Raw genomic sequence first — 15,157 nt, forward strand, 5'->3', positions numbered from 1 at the left:
TGTATATTTTTAATGCTTTAGTTTTAAAATTTGGTTTCTAGTGCTTAAAAACAAATTTTGTACTGTATTTATCAAGAAAAAAGCCATGTCCAACTTGTACCGACGAATTGTCCAACGTGTAACACTAATTTCAAATTATACACTTTACCCTACATCAATTGTTTTAAAATTGTACTAAACAAAACTGTTAATTTTTCGCACACGCCTAAGGTTCAGTATAAAATAATGCTTGCTGTTTCGACATCAAAAAGCAAACAAAATTTAAAGCTTTATTTTTACTACTCTCCTGTGAGAAATAATAAGCTCTGTACTAAATATTTATTTAGTACAGAGTTTATTTGTGATTTCGAAAGTGGTAACTCAATATTTTGGATTTCTGAAATCAGAGATCCTCTATTAAAATGGAAAGCATCATATTTATTATATAGTACATCATGTACTAAATATTCAGCTCCAATTACCATTACCCTAAATTTTTTAATGCCAGCTCTAATAGTCTCACATAGTTCACTAGCCAACTAAGGGAAATTGGGGCATAACCAAACGTGGGGTAGCACCGAACACTGATTTTTATTAGTCTATATCTATAGTAGGGGATTGTTGGCATGGTTCGCACAGAGTGAACCTTCAAACGATGCGAATTTTCTCTTTGTTTCCAAAGAGCTGACCTAACATTTCTCATCTCGTTTCATGAGCTTAATAATGATCTAACTTATGGCTAAGAAATGACGAGCTAGCTCTTTGCAAACGAAGAGAAAAGTTGCGCTGTTTGAAGGTTCACTCTGTGCGAACCATGCCAACATTCCCCTAACTGTCTGTATTAGCGGTCTAGAGTATCTATGGATTCATACAGGGCTCATCCTCTGAAATTTAAAACTTAATTAAAAAATGTTCGATGCTGCCTCAGTTTCTCCTATCTCTTACTAAAAAAAAGTAGCAATGTTTAAGCACGTTTACCCATTTAACAATTTTATTATAAGCTTGTTTCACGTAATTAGATTATGATATGTTATTGATATTGAGCTTTATTTCTGCAAAACAATCGAGCATAAAATTGTTTCTCGATTTGCACTAACTTTTATGAGCTGAAAAAATATATTTCCGTGAAAATTTATTAAAAGAACATTATTCCTTAATTTTTTTGTTCCAAGAAGTTGAGTGTTTGGAAATATATCCTCCTTAATTCTAAAGAATATACTGAAAAATCAACAAAATAGGCAAATTACACACAATTGCCACTATTTTTTCCCATTGTATCACATTACAGAAGAGGGTAGTAAAACATTTAATGTTTTTTTCACAAAAAAAAAACTACTATGGGGATGCAAACTGTAAAAGAACTTGAACAAATTGACTAAGAAAATTGACTGAATAATTGATTGTTGCTTTTTGGTTGAATTTCCGGCCTGTATATCGTGGTGAATAAATTATGAAAGATCAATTTCACTGGATTTTATCAGTTGGATGAGCTAGATTTAGGAGGATATGTGAGATAGCGCAAGAGTTTGTTATCGATTTTTCACATATGTCAGTGGAGACGCCTGGTGCTACTTGGCGTCTCCACTTGGCACTGTCACCATAAGCATAAGTCAAATATTTTCCACATGCGGACGTTCTTATTGAGATTTTCCAAGACCTAATGACTTAGGCGTGATGGAATTTTGGTTCTATGCCACCCTTGAGGTTTTCGGGTAAACCGGATGGAATGAAATAAATCGGAATTTTGATTATGTTACCCTCATAGAGCTTTAATAAAACTCTGTGTGTGGATTTTAATTGTGCGGGATGAATACCAAATATTTTGGTGAAAAATATTTTTCATTCTCCCCAAAATATTCAATTGTGAAAGTATGTGACTTCATTGGAATGCCAAATTCTTTTTTCCATTTCCATCTCAGGAGGGCCCCATAGTACTTCCGGACGGGTGATTTAGGAGGACTCTCGGGACAAGGAAAAAGAGTTCAATCGATTGTAGACGGGGCGCCATTTTGCGTTATAAAATCACACACCGAAACGCTTTGATATGCCACTCTTTGGAGAAAAGGAAGGAGAGAAAGTGACGTGAGGGATGTGGGAAAATTCGGGGAGGGAAAAGCTTTAATGTTTTTTTTTTTGTTGGATGGTAGAGAGGGGGTGCAAATGTTGCTAAAGCCTGAAGAGCGCATGTTTCACATACACCATTCCACTTTTGGGGTAGTATTGCAAATGATGGAGCTCCGACAGACAGAGATAATCCAATTTTCGCTACTATGCTTCATGCTGTACTTTTGGCTGCTGTGGCAACAGCATCCCTTAACTCTCTCATTTGTCCTTCTGTCTCTCTCAAGGTTTACCAAGCTTTTGGGGTAGTTCAGCCTGGAGAGGCTCTCATCGCAATAGCTTTAATGAAATTTAAGTAAAAAAAATGCGGTCGTTAAAGTTATTGTATTCATCGTTTAGCTTTTGCCAATGAAATCGTAATTTTTTTAAATTAAGTTTATTTTTTTAAGATACCATAAATTAATTAGAAGTCAACCAATAATGAAAATCAGATTTCATAATAAGACGTAACTTAACGACTGATTGTTCAAAATTTAATTTAAATTTTGACAATACAGTAATAAAAATAACACTATTATAGTGTGTAATCTTTCACGCCACTTTTATAGTGTTAAATTTGGAAAAAAATGTTTGATTTTAAACTGTTGAATTTAAAAATTGTTGAATTTTTGTGTGTAAACTCAGAAATTGTTGAATTCTTATTTCATTAAGAAGATTTTATTTTTTTTGCTTTTTCAGACGATTAGTAATGTTTTTTATTCCTGTACTCGGGATCCCTCCTAAAGCGAGATGATTACATCTGATGCTCGGATCTTCACGAGATACTTATTATGCATATAAATATTTGATGTTCTATATGACTTTTGCTCAATAAAAAGCATCTCAACTGAAGTATATGTCTTAAATGGAAATTCAACAATTTTTACACAACTTTTGTTTAAAAATTCAATAACTTCGGTTGAAATACACAAGGCTTCACACTATAATAGTGTGAAAAATCATGATTAAACTATAATAGTGTTAATTTTTGATCATGTGACAAAAAATACCATAAAGTTGTGTATTTTTCACGCAATAATAATGTGAAAAACTATAATCATACTATAATAGTGATAAATTTTAGAATTTTTCAACAGTTTTTAATCAGAAAACGTTGTTGGAAAATTTTTATGACTATAATAATGAGAAATTTTACACAGATCGCAATTAAATAATTAATTTATCCGATTTCACACTATTATAGTGTTAAAATTTTACACATTTTTTTACAGTGAATTTTTAATTTTGACCAGAGAGTCTTGGTACTTTAATCCATAAAATACTAGCTTTAGAAAATAAAGAATGTAATTTAAGGTTAAACAAAGACATAGCGGAAGTATTTCAGGTTTCGCACATTCTCTGGCTTTGAACACTTCATATTTTTTCCATATTTCTTTAATGAATCTCACTTTCTTTTCAGCAAATGTGTGACTTAAGACTAGATCAGTAGGGGAATTCTGTAACGCTCTGACAATGCCATATGACAAATTGGGTTTGAATCTCAGGAGAGCTTTTTCGAAAATGCGATTCTGTAGCCGTGGCATTGCCATTTCAGCTCACGTGACATTGTCAGAAGTCACATATTTGAGATTTCTGGCAATTAAAATGACAATGAATGTTGTTAAACAAATCAACCAAGACAGACTGTGTTTGCATAATATCACTAAGTAAAGGCATTTCATTAAAAAATAAGTGAATTCCATTTTCAAACTCATATGATATGACAAAAAGCTCGATTGGCATTGTCAGGTTTCGAACTCACGCGTGACAATGCCACGAAAATTACAGAATTTCCCTTCAGGTTTGATCAGCTTCATTAAAGGAATATGGAAAAACATTAAGTGTTCGATGGCAGAGTATGTGCGATGCCTGAGAGACTTTCCCTAGGGCAATGAATTTCGTAGTGTTACTATTATACTCCTGCTCGTAAGCTTTTTTTTTTTATTCTAGCATTCTCTGGTCTTTACCGATCCGATCTATCATGTCTGATCGGTGAGGACCATTCTTAAGCATTAGAATTAAAGAGAAGTTTACGAGCAGGAGGGGAGTAGAGTTCCTACGGAGAACAAAGTCACCTGCATCTACGGTAAGTTACTAACTTGAGTGGAAATAACTGTCATTCGGAAAAATAAATAAGTAGATAGTGTGCTATAGTTCAAAGTGCTTCAAATGTACAATTTTTATTCGTCAAAAATAAGGAACATTCATAAAACGGGGTTGAAAACGTTTGAACGTTTTAAATAATAATCCAAATTAAAAGTGTAATGACGTTGGATTGGTGAGATATATTTATTTTGGAAAGAAAAGAATTTTACAATGTTGTCCTATTTAACAATCAACGAACTGTCATTTTAAATATTCAAACAAGTACTGACTTGACAACGTTAAAGCGGCAGATATGTGAACTTTACCCGTCAAATCATTGCTTTACCAGCCGATTTTACTCGGAGGTTTTTTGAATTGTAACGGTATATTCTAGCACATTCAGAGAAAATCTGTAGATTCTCGGCAGAATTTCTACGTAGAAAATCTGTAGAGTTTCGGCAGAAATTCTGCCGAAAATTTGCAGATTCTCGGCAGAATTTCTGCATTGGAAATCTGCATAGTCTCCATTGTCTCAACAAAAAAGGGACAGATAATCCTAACCGGCTTATGTAGGTGAGATTCTTAACGTGAGCTAACTCGGAGTGCATGCAAATTCGATTTAGAGCTGAAATTGTGAGTCGCCATTCAGTTATCTTGAATAAAATTCGTGAAATTATACAAATTTTGTATTTAAACCAAAATATCAAGGATTTGGATGAACTGACAGAAAAGTGTTATATGGGTGAAATGTAGACCAGAATGTTCTCTATAATTTTTCCATAGAACATGATCTCATCGATTACTCAGAAGCCAAGATAATCGAGGTTTTTTGTTTCTTAACTTGTTTTTTTCATCCAGAGTGCCCCAAGTAGTCATTTGTTGAACTTCAACTATATCAAAGAATTGTTGTATTCTGTGGGACTTTCCATTTAAAACCCTATTTTAAGTGTCTTGGTGGAGTAGAGGCAGTCAAATTGGCATCTGAGTGATTTCAAAGCGTTATTATGGGAAAAATCAATTTTTTCACACTTAAACGGCAAAATCGGAGTGATAGCGTAGTCTGAGCGGAAAATGATGTATGGACGAAATGTAGAGACAAATGTCCTCTACAATTATGTCGAAGTAATCATCAAAATCGGTTCAGCGACAGTCGAGATAATTGAGGTTATGTGATATTGAAATTGGTTTTTCGACTGTGGCGCCCCTGGTGTTGGTCACACGAAGTTCAAATATTCTAGAAAGCTGTAGCATTTGGTGAGATCTTTCGTTTAAGCCCTCATTCATCAAAATCGGTCACATAGAACCGGAGATATGATTTTTTGAATTTCGTGAACTTTGACCCCTCATATCTCCGGTTCTATTGAAACCACAGCGCACATACGCACCATTTTGGAAACGTCCTAGACTGGACTACAACATACTAAAATTTCATTAACTTGCACAATGCCGTTTTTGAGAAAAGTGACTTTGAATTTCGATGAATTTTGACGCTATCACAGCGCCACCTGTGGTGACTTTTTGAACTTCCATCTGAAAGTGCTCATCGAGACGAAACCAAAAAGGTAAAATTTAGGTCGCTATGTTAATTAGAACCGGAGATAGAGGCCGGTCAATGTTCGAACTTTGACCCCTTATAGCTCGGGTCAGGGGTTATGGATCGACTTAAGGTTTTTTTTGTTTGATAGGTATAATCAACGGCTACAACATACTAAAATTTCAGCCCGATTGCATAAGGAATTTTTGAGTTATTTAACTTTTAAGATTTAAAAATTTTCTTTTTAATAATAGCGCCCCTAGCGGTGGTTTTATGAACTTGCGATGTTAGAAGGGGAAGTGGCATTTCACGAGAGCTTTCCAAAAAGCCCTCATTTTTTAAATTCTGACAATTAGAACCGGAGTTATGGCCATTTTAAGAAAATTTTTTTGGACCCTTATAGCTCGGGTCAGGGGGGTCGGGGGACCTTAAGTTTGGTATTGATGGAAAGCTCTAAGGCCCAGCTATAACATACTAAAATTTGAGCCCGCTCGATGCCATAGGGGCAGAGCTATTGAGAAAACAAAAAAAGGGGGGTCTTCAAAATGGCGGAAGGAGGGGTGGGGGGTGGGGGGTCAATGCACCATGTTGCAATTTTCATACGATATTTAACCTTTGCCGAAAACCGCAAGTCGATATCTTTTTTAGTTTAGGAGCTATTAAGCTCCAAAGAGCGGCCGGACGGCCGGCCGGACGGCCGGCCGGCCGGCCGGCCGGGAACGTAACTTAGCCCCCCATATATTCGTGATCAGGAAGTGGCGAAACACATTTTGGCCAAGTTTGAGCGCGATCGGAGGACATGAAATTTTGTTAGGATTATAGTAGGTGAGATTGTTAAGAATCTCACCTAATATTGTTGATTTATCAAGAAACTGTAGAAGTTACAAAGAAAATAGTATGCTCTGCTTAACAAGCATTATCGATTAAACGTTTTGGATAAATAAAAAAATGCGAGCAAAAATACTAATTTCTTAAAAAGAAGAATTCTTTATTTTATATAAACACTGTGAAATCACCAAGAATAACTCTATTGAATTTTGCAAACTTCAGTGAAAAATATTCCATCTTTTCAGACACAGCTGTCTGGAAAGTCTGGAATGTAGAAAAATCTACAGAAAATCGGCAAAATTTCTGCAGAAATTCGTCAGAGTATGCACCAGGATTCGTCAGAAAATCTGCAAAAATTTCTGACGAATTTTGTCCCAGGCCCAAATAAAATTCGTAGGAATATCTACAGATTTCTCGGCAGATTTTCTGCAGAGCCGTAGATATTTTCTGTAGAAATCTTAAAGATATCTGACGAAATTATTTGACGGGTACATTAAACACGCGATTGATCGTCGAATAGAGTGTCCATTCCCTTGTAACTTCAATATGTCCCTGAAAACAGTTTTTAATTTGAATTTTGACAGCTGCCTCGTCATTTTGACGTGTAGTGTTCAACGCGACCTTTTCGTTACGGAGTAACGGTTTTCATTCGACTAACCTAAAATTGATTTTCAGCAACCTTGTCAGCAACTTTTATTTTGCATACTCATTTGTTTTCACATGAAACAAACCAAAGACTGTAATAGCCTTAATTTGAATTATGTGTTTAAACGAAAATTACTCCCATTTCACAGACAATTTCTTCAAATGCTCTCTTTGAGTGAAGCCAATGAGTTAGGAAATGAAAGTATAAACTAATTTAAACTAACCAATTATCAGCTTTGCGCTTGAGTATCTTATTGGTTCTCTGAGATATGTATCTGTCCGACCAAACAGAAAATTGCTATATTCCCATAAGTTCCATGGCAGAAACAAATCAGTCAAATAATGTAAGTTGATGCAAACCAGCTGGAATTCTTTGGATCGAGAGGGAGGAAAATTTATCAACATTCCAGAGCATTAATTACCCTCCTCCTTTGGCGGAATAAATCAATGTTGACTCTCAGCACATTTCTCGGCTATACCCAAAAAGTCTTTCGATGTAAGCAAAATGTGTGAAAATTGCAATTCACTATCACGTCAGAAATGTGCTGAGGATTTATCTGTAGGTGATTTTTGCCGCACCTTTTGTGGTAAAAATTGCACATAGGCAGATTAGACAATTGGGCGGGAAATTGGGTGATAAAGAGGAGAAGGGTTGGACAACCTACAACCTTTTTGTAGGGGGATATGATACTTTGGTATGCAAAGAGTGTAAAAACAGCTATTCCGTATAACAAATATGCCAAATCACATACGATGATTGAATTCCCAGATAAAGTCGTGGCGTACCTGTGAATGTTTAGAAATGTGAGAAATTATCGAGATAATAGTAAAAGAAGTTTGAAGTTGGTAGTCAACAGTTGATCTCTTTCATCTCCATCCTCGTCTCTTGTTCCCATCTCTCGCACAACAAAAAAAAAAGACCATTTGTTACAATGTGAAAACTTACTATAGTGGTGATTGCTGTAATATTATAAATTATTGTCAATATGATTGTATGTAATATAAAATTGCAAAACATGGTCATACATTAATGGAAATTTATGTTTAAATCAATTTTGCCAGAATGCGAAATGGTGCTACATATGCCATGATTATTTTAAATAAATATATAGTAGTAGGTTTGACTAAAAAATCACCCAATACTAGCAATAAATTTTAAAATTGCGGTAGTCTTGTTTGCTAAATTGATCAAACAAAACATTTTAAACAATTTGTTGTGGAAAAAACAGAGACCCAGATCGATCGTTTGTGGAGATTTCGATCGACCGCCTCCATTTAAATGAGAACGCAATTGGGGATATGATGAAAATTCACTTCGGCAATCTCAATATTCCAATCTCAAATTCATATTAACTCACAACTCTTGTAAATCACGCAAAGAAAACCACATGAGACAAACCCATCGAACAACGTGCTAAATCGACAATTTAAAAGAGAGTGTGGCTCGAGGAAAACTGCCTTTCGTGTCGACGGAAAAATGCCACAGTAAAGTGAAATAAAAAAAAGAACTATGCTTCCATTGTTGGTACAAGATGTGAATTATACTGTCTGTGATTTATTCTTCTGGGAGAAATTCACAGAGAGACTCTGAGAATAGACAGATTCACTTGCCACAACTTCCCTCCCAAGCAAAAAAGAAAAGAAAAAAAAAACATAAAAGAAAAGCCTCTTCCGAGTCTTGGACGATGTGTGAAAAGAATTGCATGAAATTTGCGTATAAAACACCTCTTTTTATTTTTGTTGCTCGTCTTTCTCGCCGGTTTTCAACACCTCCATCAATGAACTTCAACCCCCAAGCGACCGATTGTCTGACTAGTAGCATGCCAAAGTGACAACTTGTACCCCCGAGACACTCGTTTCCGATAACACCGGAAAGTGCTTCTTGCATCAAGTGAAGGAAAAAAAAGGTAGACGGCGGAATAAACGTATTCACAAAGTTGAAAACACTTTGCCATGTGGAGCAGTTCTTACTACACTGTTAGAAAAGGAATACCAAGACATAACTAATCGTTTGCCAATAGATGGCGTTGTTACGTAAATACAGTAGAGTTCCTCAAATTTGAACATTTGGGGGATATAGATGACATTTCCCACTCCTCAAATTTGAACAATATTTTCAAAAACGTAACGGAATTGAGGTGAAATGCGCTTTCTCTAAATTAAGAAAAATAACTTTAGAGAAAATATTAATGTAATTTATTGTGAAACAAATGGAATTTGTTGCGGAAGTTAATATAATGACCAGCGCACAATAATTTTTGTTTGTAAACATGTTTTCAAAATTTCCCATGAGAATGAGCGAGATGACTAGATCTAGATCTCACTCACTCTCATTGAAATGTCAAAAACATGTTTACTAAACAAAAGTTATTGTGCGTTGGGCATAATACGATAGTATTGAGGAAACACAAGAGAAAAATAGTTCTAATTCTGACTCTTCGCAAAACTTTCTTCGCATAACCTTAAATTTTATATTTCGAATTCAACCGTCGTTCAAATTTGAGGAGTTCAAATTTGAGGAACTCTACTGTATATTTTGATTTGAATGTACTAAACCAATGGGCATTCTATTACATTGTAGAACTCATCTCGGAACTGAAAGAAAACATTTTTACAAAAGTTAGCCAATATTGTACTTTTAGTACATCATAGCATTCAATATTTAGTACCCATGATTAAAATTAAATTACAAAAGCAAAAGTTATAACCAATTGTTAATCTTACCCTAACTCAAGAATTATTGCAAAACCTTGCATAGAAACTACTCAATCTCTATATATTTACTAATAGATAAATGTACTAAATTTAGTACAATATTTTAAAGCTATACCGCTGGACTACCTGAAGTTCAAGATACAAAATGTACGTAGTAGTATGTCTCTTGACGAAATCCTTGACTAAGTTCTTCTTATTGAGATCTATTGTTATTTGTTTTAAATTAAACATTAGACTTTGTCTGATAAGAAAGTATATTCTAAATGTAGTATACTAAATTAGGAGAATAATATCATTATTTCAAGATTAGATAAAAAATAATTTAATTCAATTTCAATTTAATGCAATATACTTCGCCGCAAATATCCTTGGTTTCGGCTGCCAACCGACTTCACTAGCTATCTCATCATGTAAACGGCAGAAACTAGTAAATCATTGATCGTATAAATCCGATCAAAATCTCGAACGCCAAAATCCCGAAAGCCAAAATTCTGAATGGGCCAAAATTCCGAATTCTTAAAAGTGTCATAGCTACTCCCGCGTTTGCATTCGCGATTGATGGAGGCAAATGGAAATATTCTGTGTCTTGGGAAATTATTCTACACATTATCCTACATATATTTTAATCCCTTTCTCCGATTTACAATATATCGCTTACATTTTATAAAATTGTGGCAGTTGTAGCGTGGGATCAGGGCAACAGGAGCAAGCATAATAAAGGATAAGTGCCAGCTTGGCTAAAAATAACGTTAAGGCTATCTTTTTATGTATATCTTTAGTAACTATATCTTAGTTACTAAAGCTTTTTCACTTATAGTCGAAGTCTGACATTTGCAGTATTTACTGATATAAAAACGTACTAAATTTAGTTAAATTTCATAATGTAAAACCTCGACTTCAATATGAGTTCTAAAATCCACATGATACTATATTACTGAGAAATAAAAGTTTTAAATTACATATTACTTAAAATTCCAAATTAAAACCTATGTCTCTGGCTTTTAACACTAAGTTAGAGCTACTGTAATTATTATTCTTCGTGTACTAAATTTTATTCAATATTAAAATCTAAGCTGGAAACCCCAAATTAGACAAAATAATTAAACTTTTGCTATTCATATACTTAGCTAATTTCCTGGTTATAGTATAGGCCATTATAAACTATACTTTGGAATATTTAGTACACCTGAGTGTTAGCTTTGTAACGTTTTATTTTTTGGATATAGTAACCTTAAAAACAAATAGAAATATTCATTTGAAGTTTAACATATGGGATTAGGGTAAAGTGGTACAAGTTGGACAGGGCTTTTTTCTTGATAAATTTAGTACTTCATTTTTATTTGTATATTTTTAATGTTTTACTTTTATAATTTGGTTTTTTGTGCTTAAAAAGAAATTTTGTACCGTATTTATCAAGAAAAAAGCCATGTCCGACTTGTACCGGCGAATTGTCCAAATTGTGACACTATGTCCAAATTACACCACTTTACTCTATGCAAGGTACTAATATTATGCAAATTTAGTACAAATTAGTAAAATTTTGAAATAGTTAATAGGACTAGATTTGTACATGGGTGGAGACGTTTAGCGCTTCCTTCTACCGCGGCCTTATAGTCCTATTGTAGAATAATAGGACTAAATTAATAATTAAAATAATAACACAAAATATTAATTTGAGCCTTACTTTATGAGTTTCACAAATTATTACATCTCTTAGTTCAATACCTTCAATTCTGAAGCCAACTTCATGATAAAAATAAGATTAATAGAAAATTTTGGAAATCTTCGGCAGTGCAGAAACTGTGTGATAGATTTCCAATTTTCTTTGAAATATTCTATTTTTCTTTACACAAGTTTCAGATTGAAGGTATAGCCTAGATATCAAATATTTAAAATTATAAATAAAAAAACTATTTTCATCCTCTTTTGAAGTCTAATGTATCATTTGCCCCTTCAAAAAAATTTCTTAATTATCTTGTTGAATAGAAATTAGACGTTCTATGCTATCAATTTTCAAAAAATATTATAATCTCTTCGGATTACCTAATTAGTTAAAAACTTTGCATGCTTTGAATTCTTCAGGCTCTATAGTTAAATTAGGATCAAGGATGAGACTAAAATATTTCAAGGGACTTAGTATTCAGTACCTTGTGGATAAAACGTTAATCGTCTACGCATATTTGGTTGAAAAAAGTTCGAAAACAGTTTAGGAAAGTTCGAGAATTCAAAATTTGAGAACAGTTAACAGCGCCATTCGTGGGAGAATACATTGCCCTCTTGCAGAGGAAAAGATTGCCAGTATTATTTTTAACTTTTGGCATTCACCAAATGCAAATACAGTGGGACCTCGATAGAGTCAACAAATTATTTCCAGGTCTGTTGTCTCCATTGTATTCGGTGATTCTATCGGAGTCCAAAAAATCACATAAAATGTGAAATTTTGATATAAAGGGCTATTATTTTATGTTTGTAATAGATAATTGATAAATTTAACACGGTAGTAGAATATTTTATTTAACAGACAAGAGAGAAAGAAAAGGCAAAAGAACTTTCAATCGGTCAAAACTCTTAAAATCACGAAAAGAAAATTATTTTGTCAAAAATTGATTACACGGTTAATATACGAATTTTATCATAATATTGTTTTTTTTGTGTTGAAAACGTTACATTGATACACTAAAACACTGAGTTTAATTTCGAAAAAGTCATACAATATTATTAGGTCAATAATAATGGGAAAGTTGACTCTATCGGAGTCAATTTAGGTCCAAGTTGAGTCTATCGGAGTCCGTAGAGTAAAAAAATAGCTGTTGACTCTATTGGAGATTGACTCTATCGGGGGTTGACTCTATCAAGGTCCCATTGGATTTTTATATTCCGAATTATCCAGAATCTATGGAGAACTCTTCGGTGATGGTCAGTTGATTTAAAGTCACTTCACAAAGAAAAACACTTCTTCAATTTTGCCCAGAGCTTTCGGTCTTGGAGATGGACCTTCTTCAGTGGCTACAAGGATTTGAGCACTTATTTTAGAAATTACATTTAAAATAAAAAGTCGTTTTTTCGTTGAACAGTTCAACAATTCAATTCAAGGATCGTTATTTTGTATGGGATTGGGAAATATAATCACTTTCAAGTTATCAATTGGGAAGGTTCTTTTGGAAATTGTTTTCGCTGATTTTTTCTTTTAGGTACGGTTTTGATATGATGTGGTTTGGCGACTTTGGCGCTTTTTGTTTATAATTTTCCTTTGTGTTATCAATTGATCTTTCTTGTTTTAGTTAGAATCTTTCTTCCCTACGATTTCCAACAGTGTACAGCAAACTGTGAGTAAAATCTCTTGGAGGGTTGCGATTTTCCCTTCAAGCTATTGATAATTGAAGCCTTTTCGGTGAAAATCAATTCCTCCTGCGGCTACCGTTTTTCAAGCATTTGCAATCGCAAAAAAGCTGTATAGAGAGTTTAAGGTAAAAAAAATCTCTCGTGAAATTGGTTCAGAAAATAAATGTTTAGAGATGTTATGATAGAGTTTAATCTGTAAAATGTATGCAAAATACCCATGAATATCTCATTATTTACAATTAATGTTGGCTTTCAAGTGGTGTTGAAAGACATTTTGCTGGCTGGGATGGTGGTTGGAAAAATGAGAGCTCAAATACGATGGCAGGTTTAGTGGGCTCTCTTTGAGATGGTTATTTGGGATTATAAATCGCTCGAATGGAGAAAATGACGATGATGAATTTATTAGTCACGACCTGACCCCACAAGACACAACACAAGGCACATGCTTCTTTTTTGCTCTCCTCGCCACTTGGGATTTCTGTTGTTGGGGCTTGTGAAATCCCATTCTTGTGCACCTATATATTGGGGGGACCGCGCAGAAAGGGGTCCCCGGACGCTGCTGAAGTGGGAGAAAATTGTTTTGCGCCATGCACAATGAATTTCAAATGGAGTTCAATTATCGATTCGTTATTTATCATTTCATTCCTTCACTCCTTATAGCTCCTTTTTTTCTGACTTTTTTTCCCGTAGCACACAATCTCTCAATTCTAATTTACACTCAATTGAGCTCGGTGGAATGGAAATTCTTCCTCGAATTTCGTGAGAATACCAAAACTCACCTGTGCATGGAAAATTTTATGCTGATGATGGCATTTTGTTTATTTATTCCATCTCGTAGATATGGCGCAGGATACGATTTAGCGGCAAGAAGGAAAAATGCCACGAGAGAATCAACAGCGACACTCAAAGCGTGGCTCAACGAGCACAAGAAGAATCCCTATCCCACAAAGGGTGAGAAGATCATGCTGGCGATCATCACCAAGATGACACTGACGCAGGTGTCGACGTGGTTTGCCAACGCCAGGCGGAGACTGAAGAAGGAGAATAAAATGACGTGGGAGCCCAAGAACAAAACAGACGACGATGATGATGCAATGGTCTCGGATGACGAGAAGGACAAGGACGACCTCGATGGTGGCATGGACAAGAGTCGAGATCACAAAGGTACAGCATCCCAAAAATACAGGTGACAAAGTCCCCCCAACAGCTGTTTTTGACCCCCAACCCCTCCGCCCCAAAAGCCATTTTCCGCCAAAAACTGGAAAATTGATGAGTCTCGCCCCTCAACCCAAAAAGTCACAAATCTCAGCTACTACCGAACTCTCATACTTCACCAAATCCACCCTCATCTAAAGTTTTCCCTCCAACAACCAACCCCCTCGTTGTCATTGTATGTTTGCCTGAAGAATGGCGACAAAAGGACCCCAAAGTCTCACTTAATAATAATATCAACTTCATCACTTCGTGAGATGTTCATTTTGCAACCCTCCACCAAAAACTTTTCCACCCCTCTTGGTGAAATTTCCACCAAGAATGATGGCAAATTTTCACAAGGAAGCACTTGGGCTGAGGGAGAGGTTTCGCTAGGAATTATCTAGGAATTTTGACTTAAGATTTTTGGTAAGATTTAATAAAGGGGGTTAATCTTAAACAAAATTTCAAACTTAAAGAAAGGATACTTTCTCTCGAAATTTTGAAACTAAACTTGTGAATTTACACTGAAAAAAAAGAGGGTGCAATTAACTATTTTTCCTCATAACTTTAACACTTTTTAGGTGTAAAAATATATCAACATTTTTTAATGTTAATTTTACACCTTTTTAAGGGTAAAATTAACATGAAAAGGGTAACTTTTGCCCCCAATACACCTAAAAAGGGTAATATTTACACCGATTTCGGATCAATACTGCAGGGTAAAATTAACATTTC

At 34.7% G+C, this 15,157-nt stretch overlaps 1 protein-coding gene across 2 annotated transcripts in view; it reads left to right on the forward strand.

Moving 5' to 3' along the window:
- LOC129800387 (homeobox protein araucan) overlaps positions 1–15,157 on the forward strand; it is a 132,727-nt gene that overhangs the window by 98,457 nt on the left and 19,113 nt on the right. For both annotated transcript variants that reach the window (XM_055844728.1, XM_055844729.1), the window contains exon 4: positions 14,067–14,392. In XM_055844728.1, coding sequence (XP_055700703.1) covers positions 14,067–14,392 — 326 coding nt within the window. The remainder of the gene's footprint in view (positions 1–14,066; positions 14,393–15,157) is intronic.

The sequence above is a fragment of the Phlebotomus papatasi genome, chromosome 2, assembly GCF_024763615.1.
Source record: "Phlebotomus papatasi isolate M1 chromosome 2, Ppap_2.1, whole genome shotgun sequence".
Classification (NCBI taxonomy): domain Eukaryota; kingdom Metazoa; phylum Arthropoda; class Insecta; order Diptera; family Psychodidae; genus Phlebotomus; species Phlebotomus papatasi.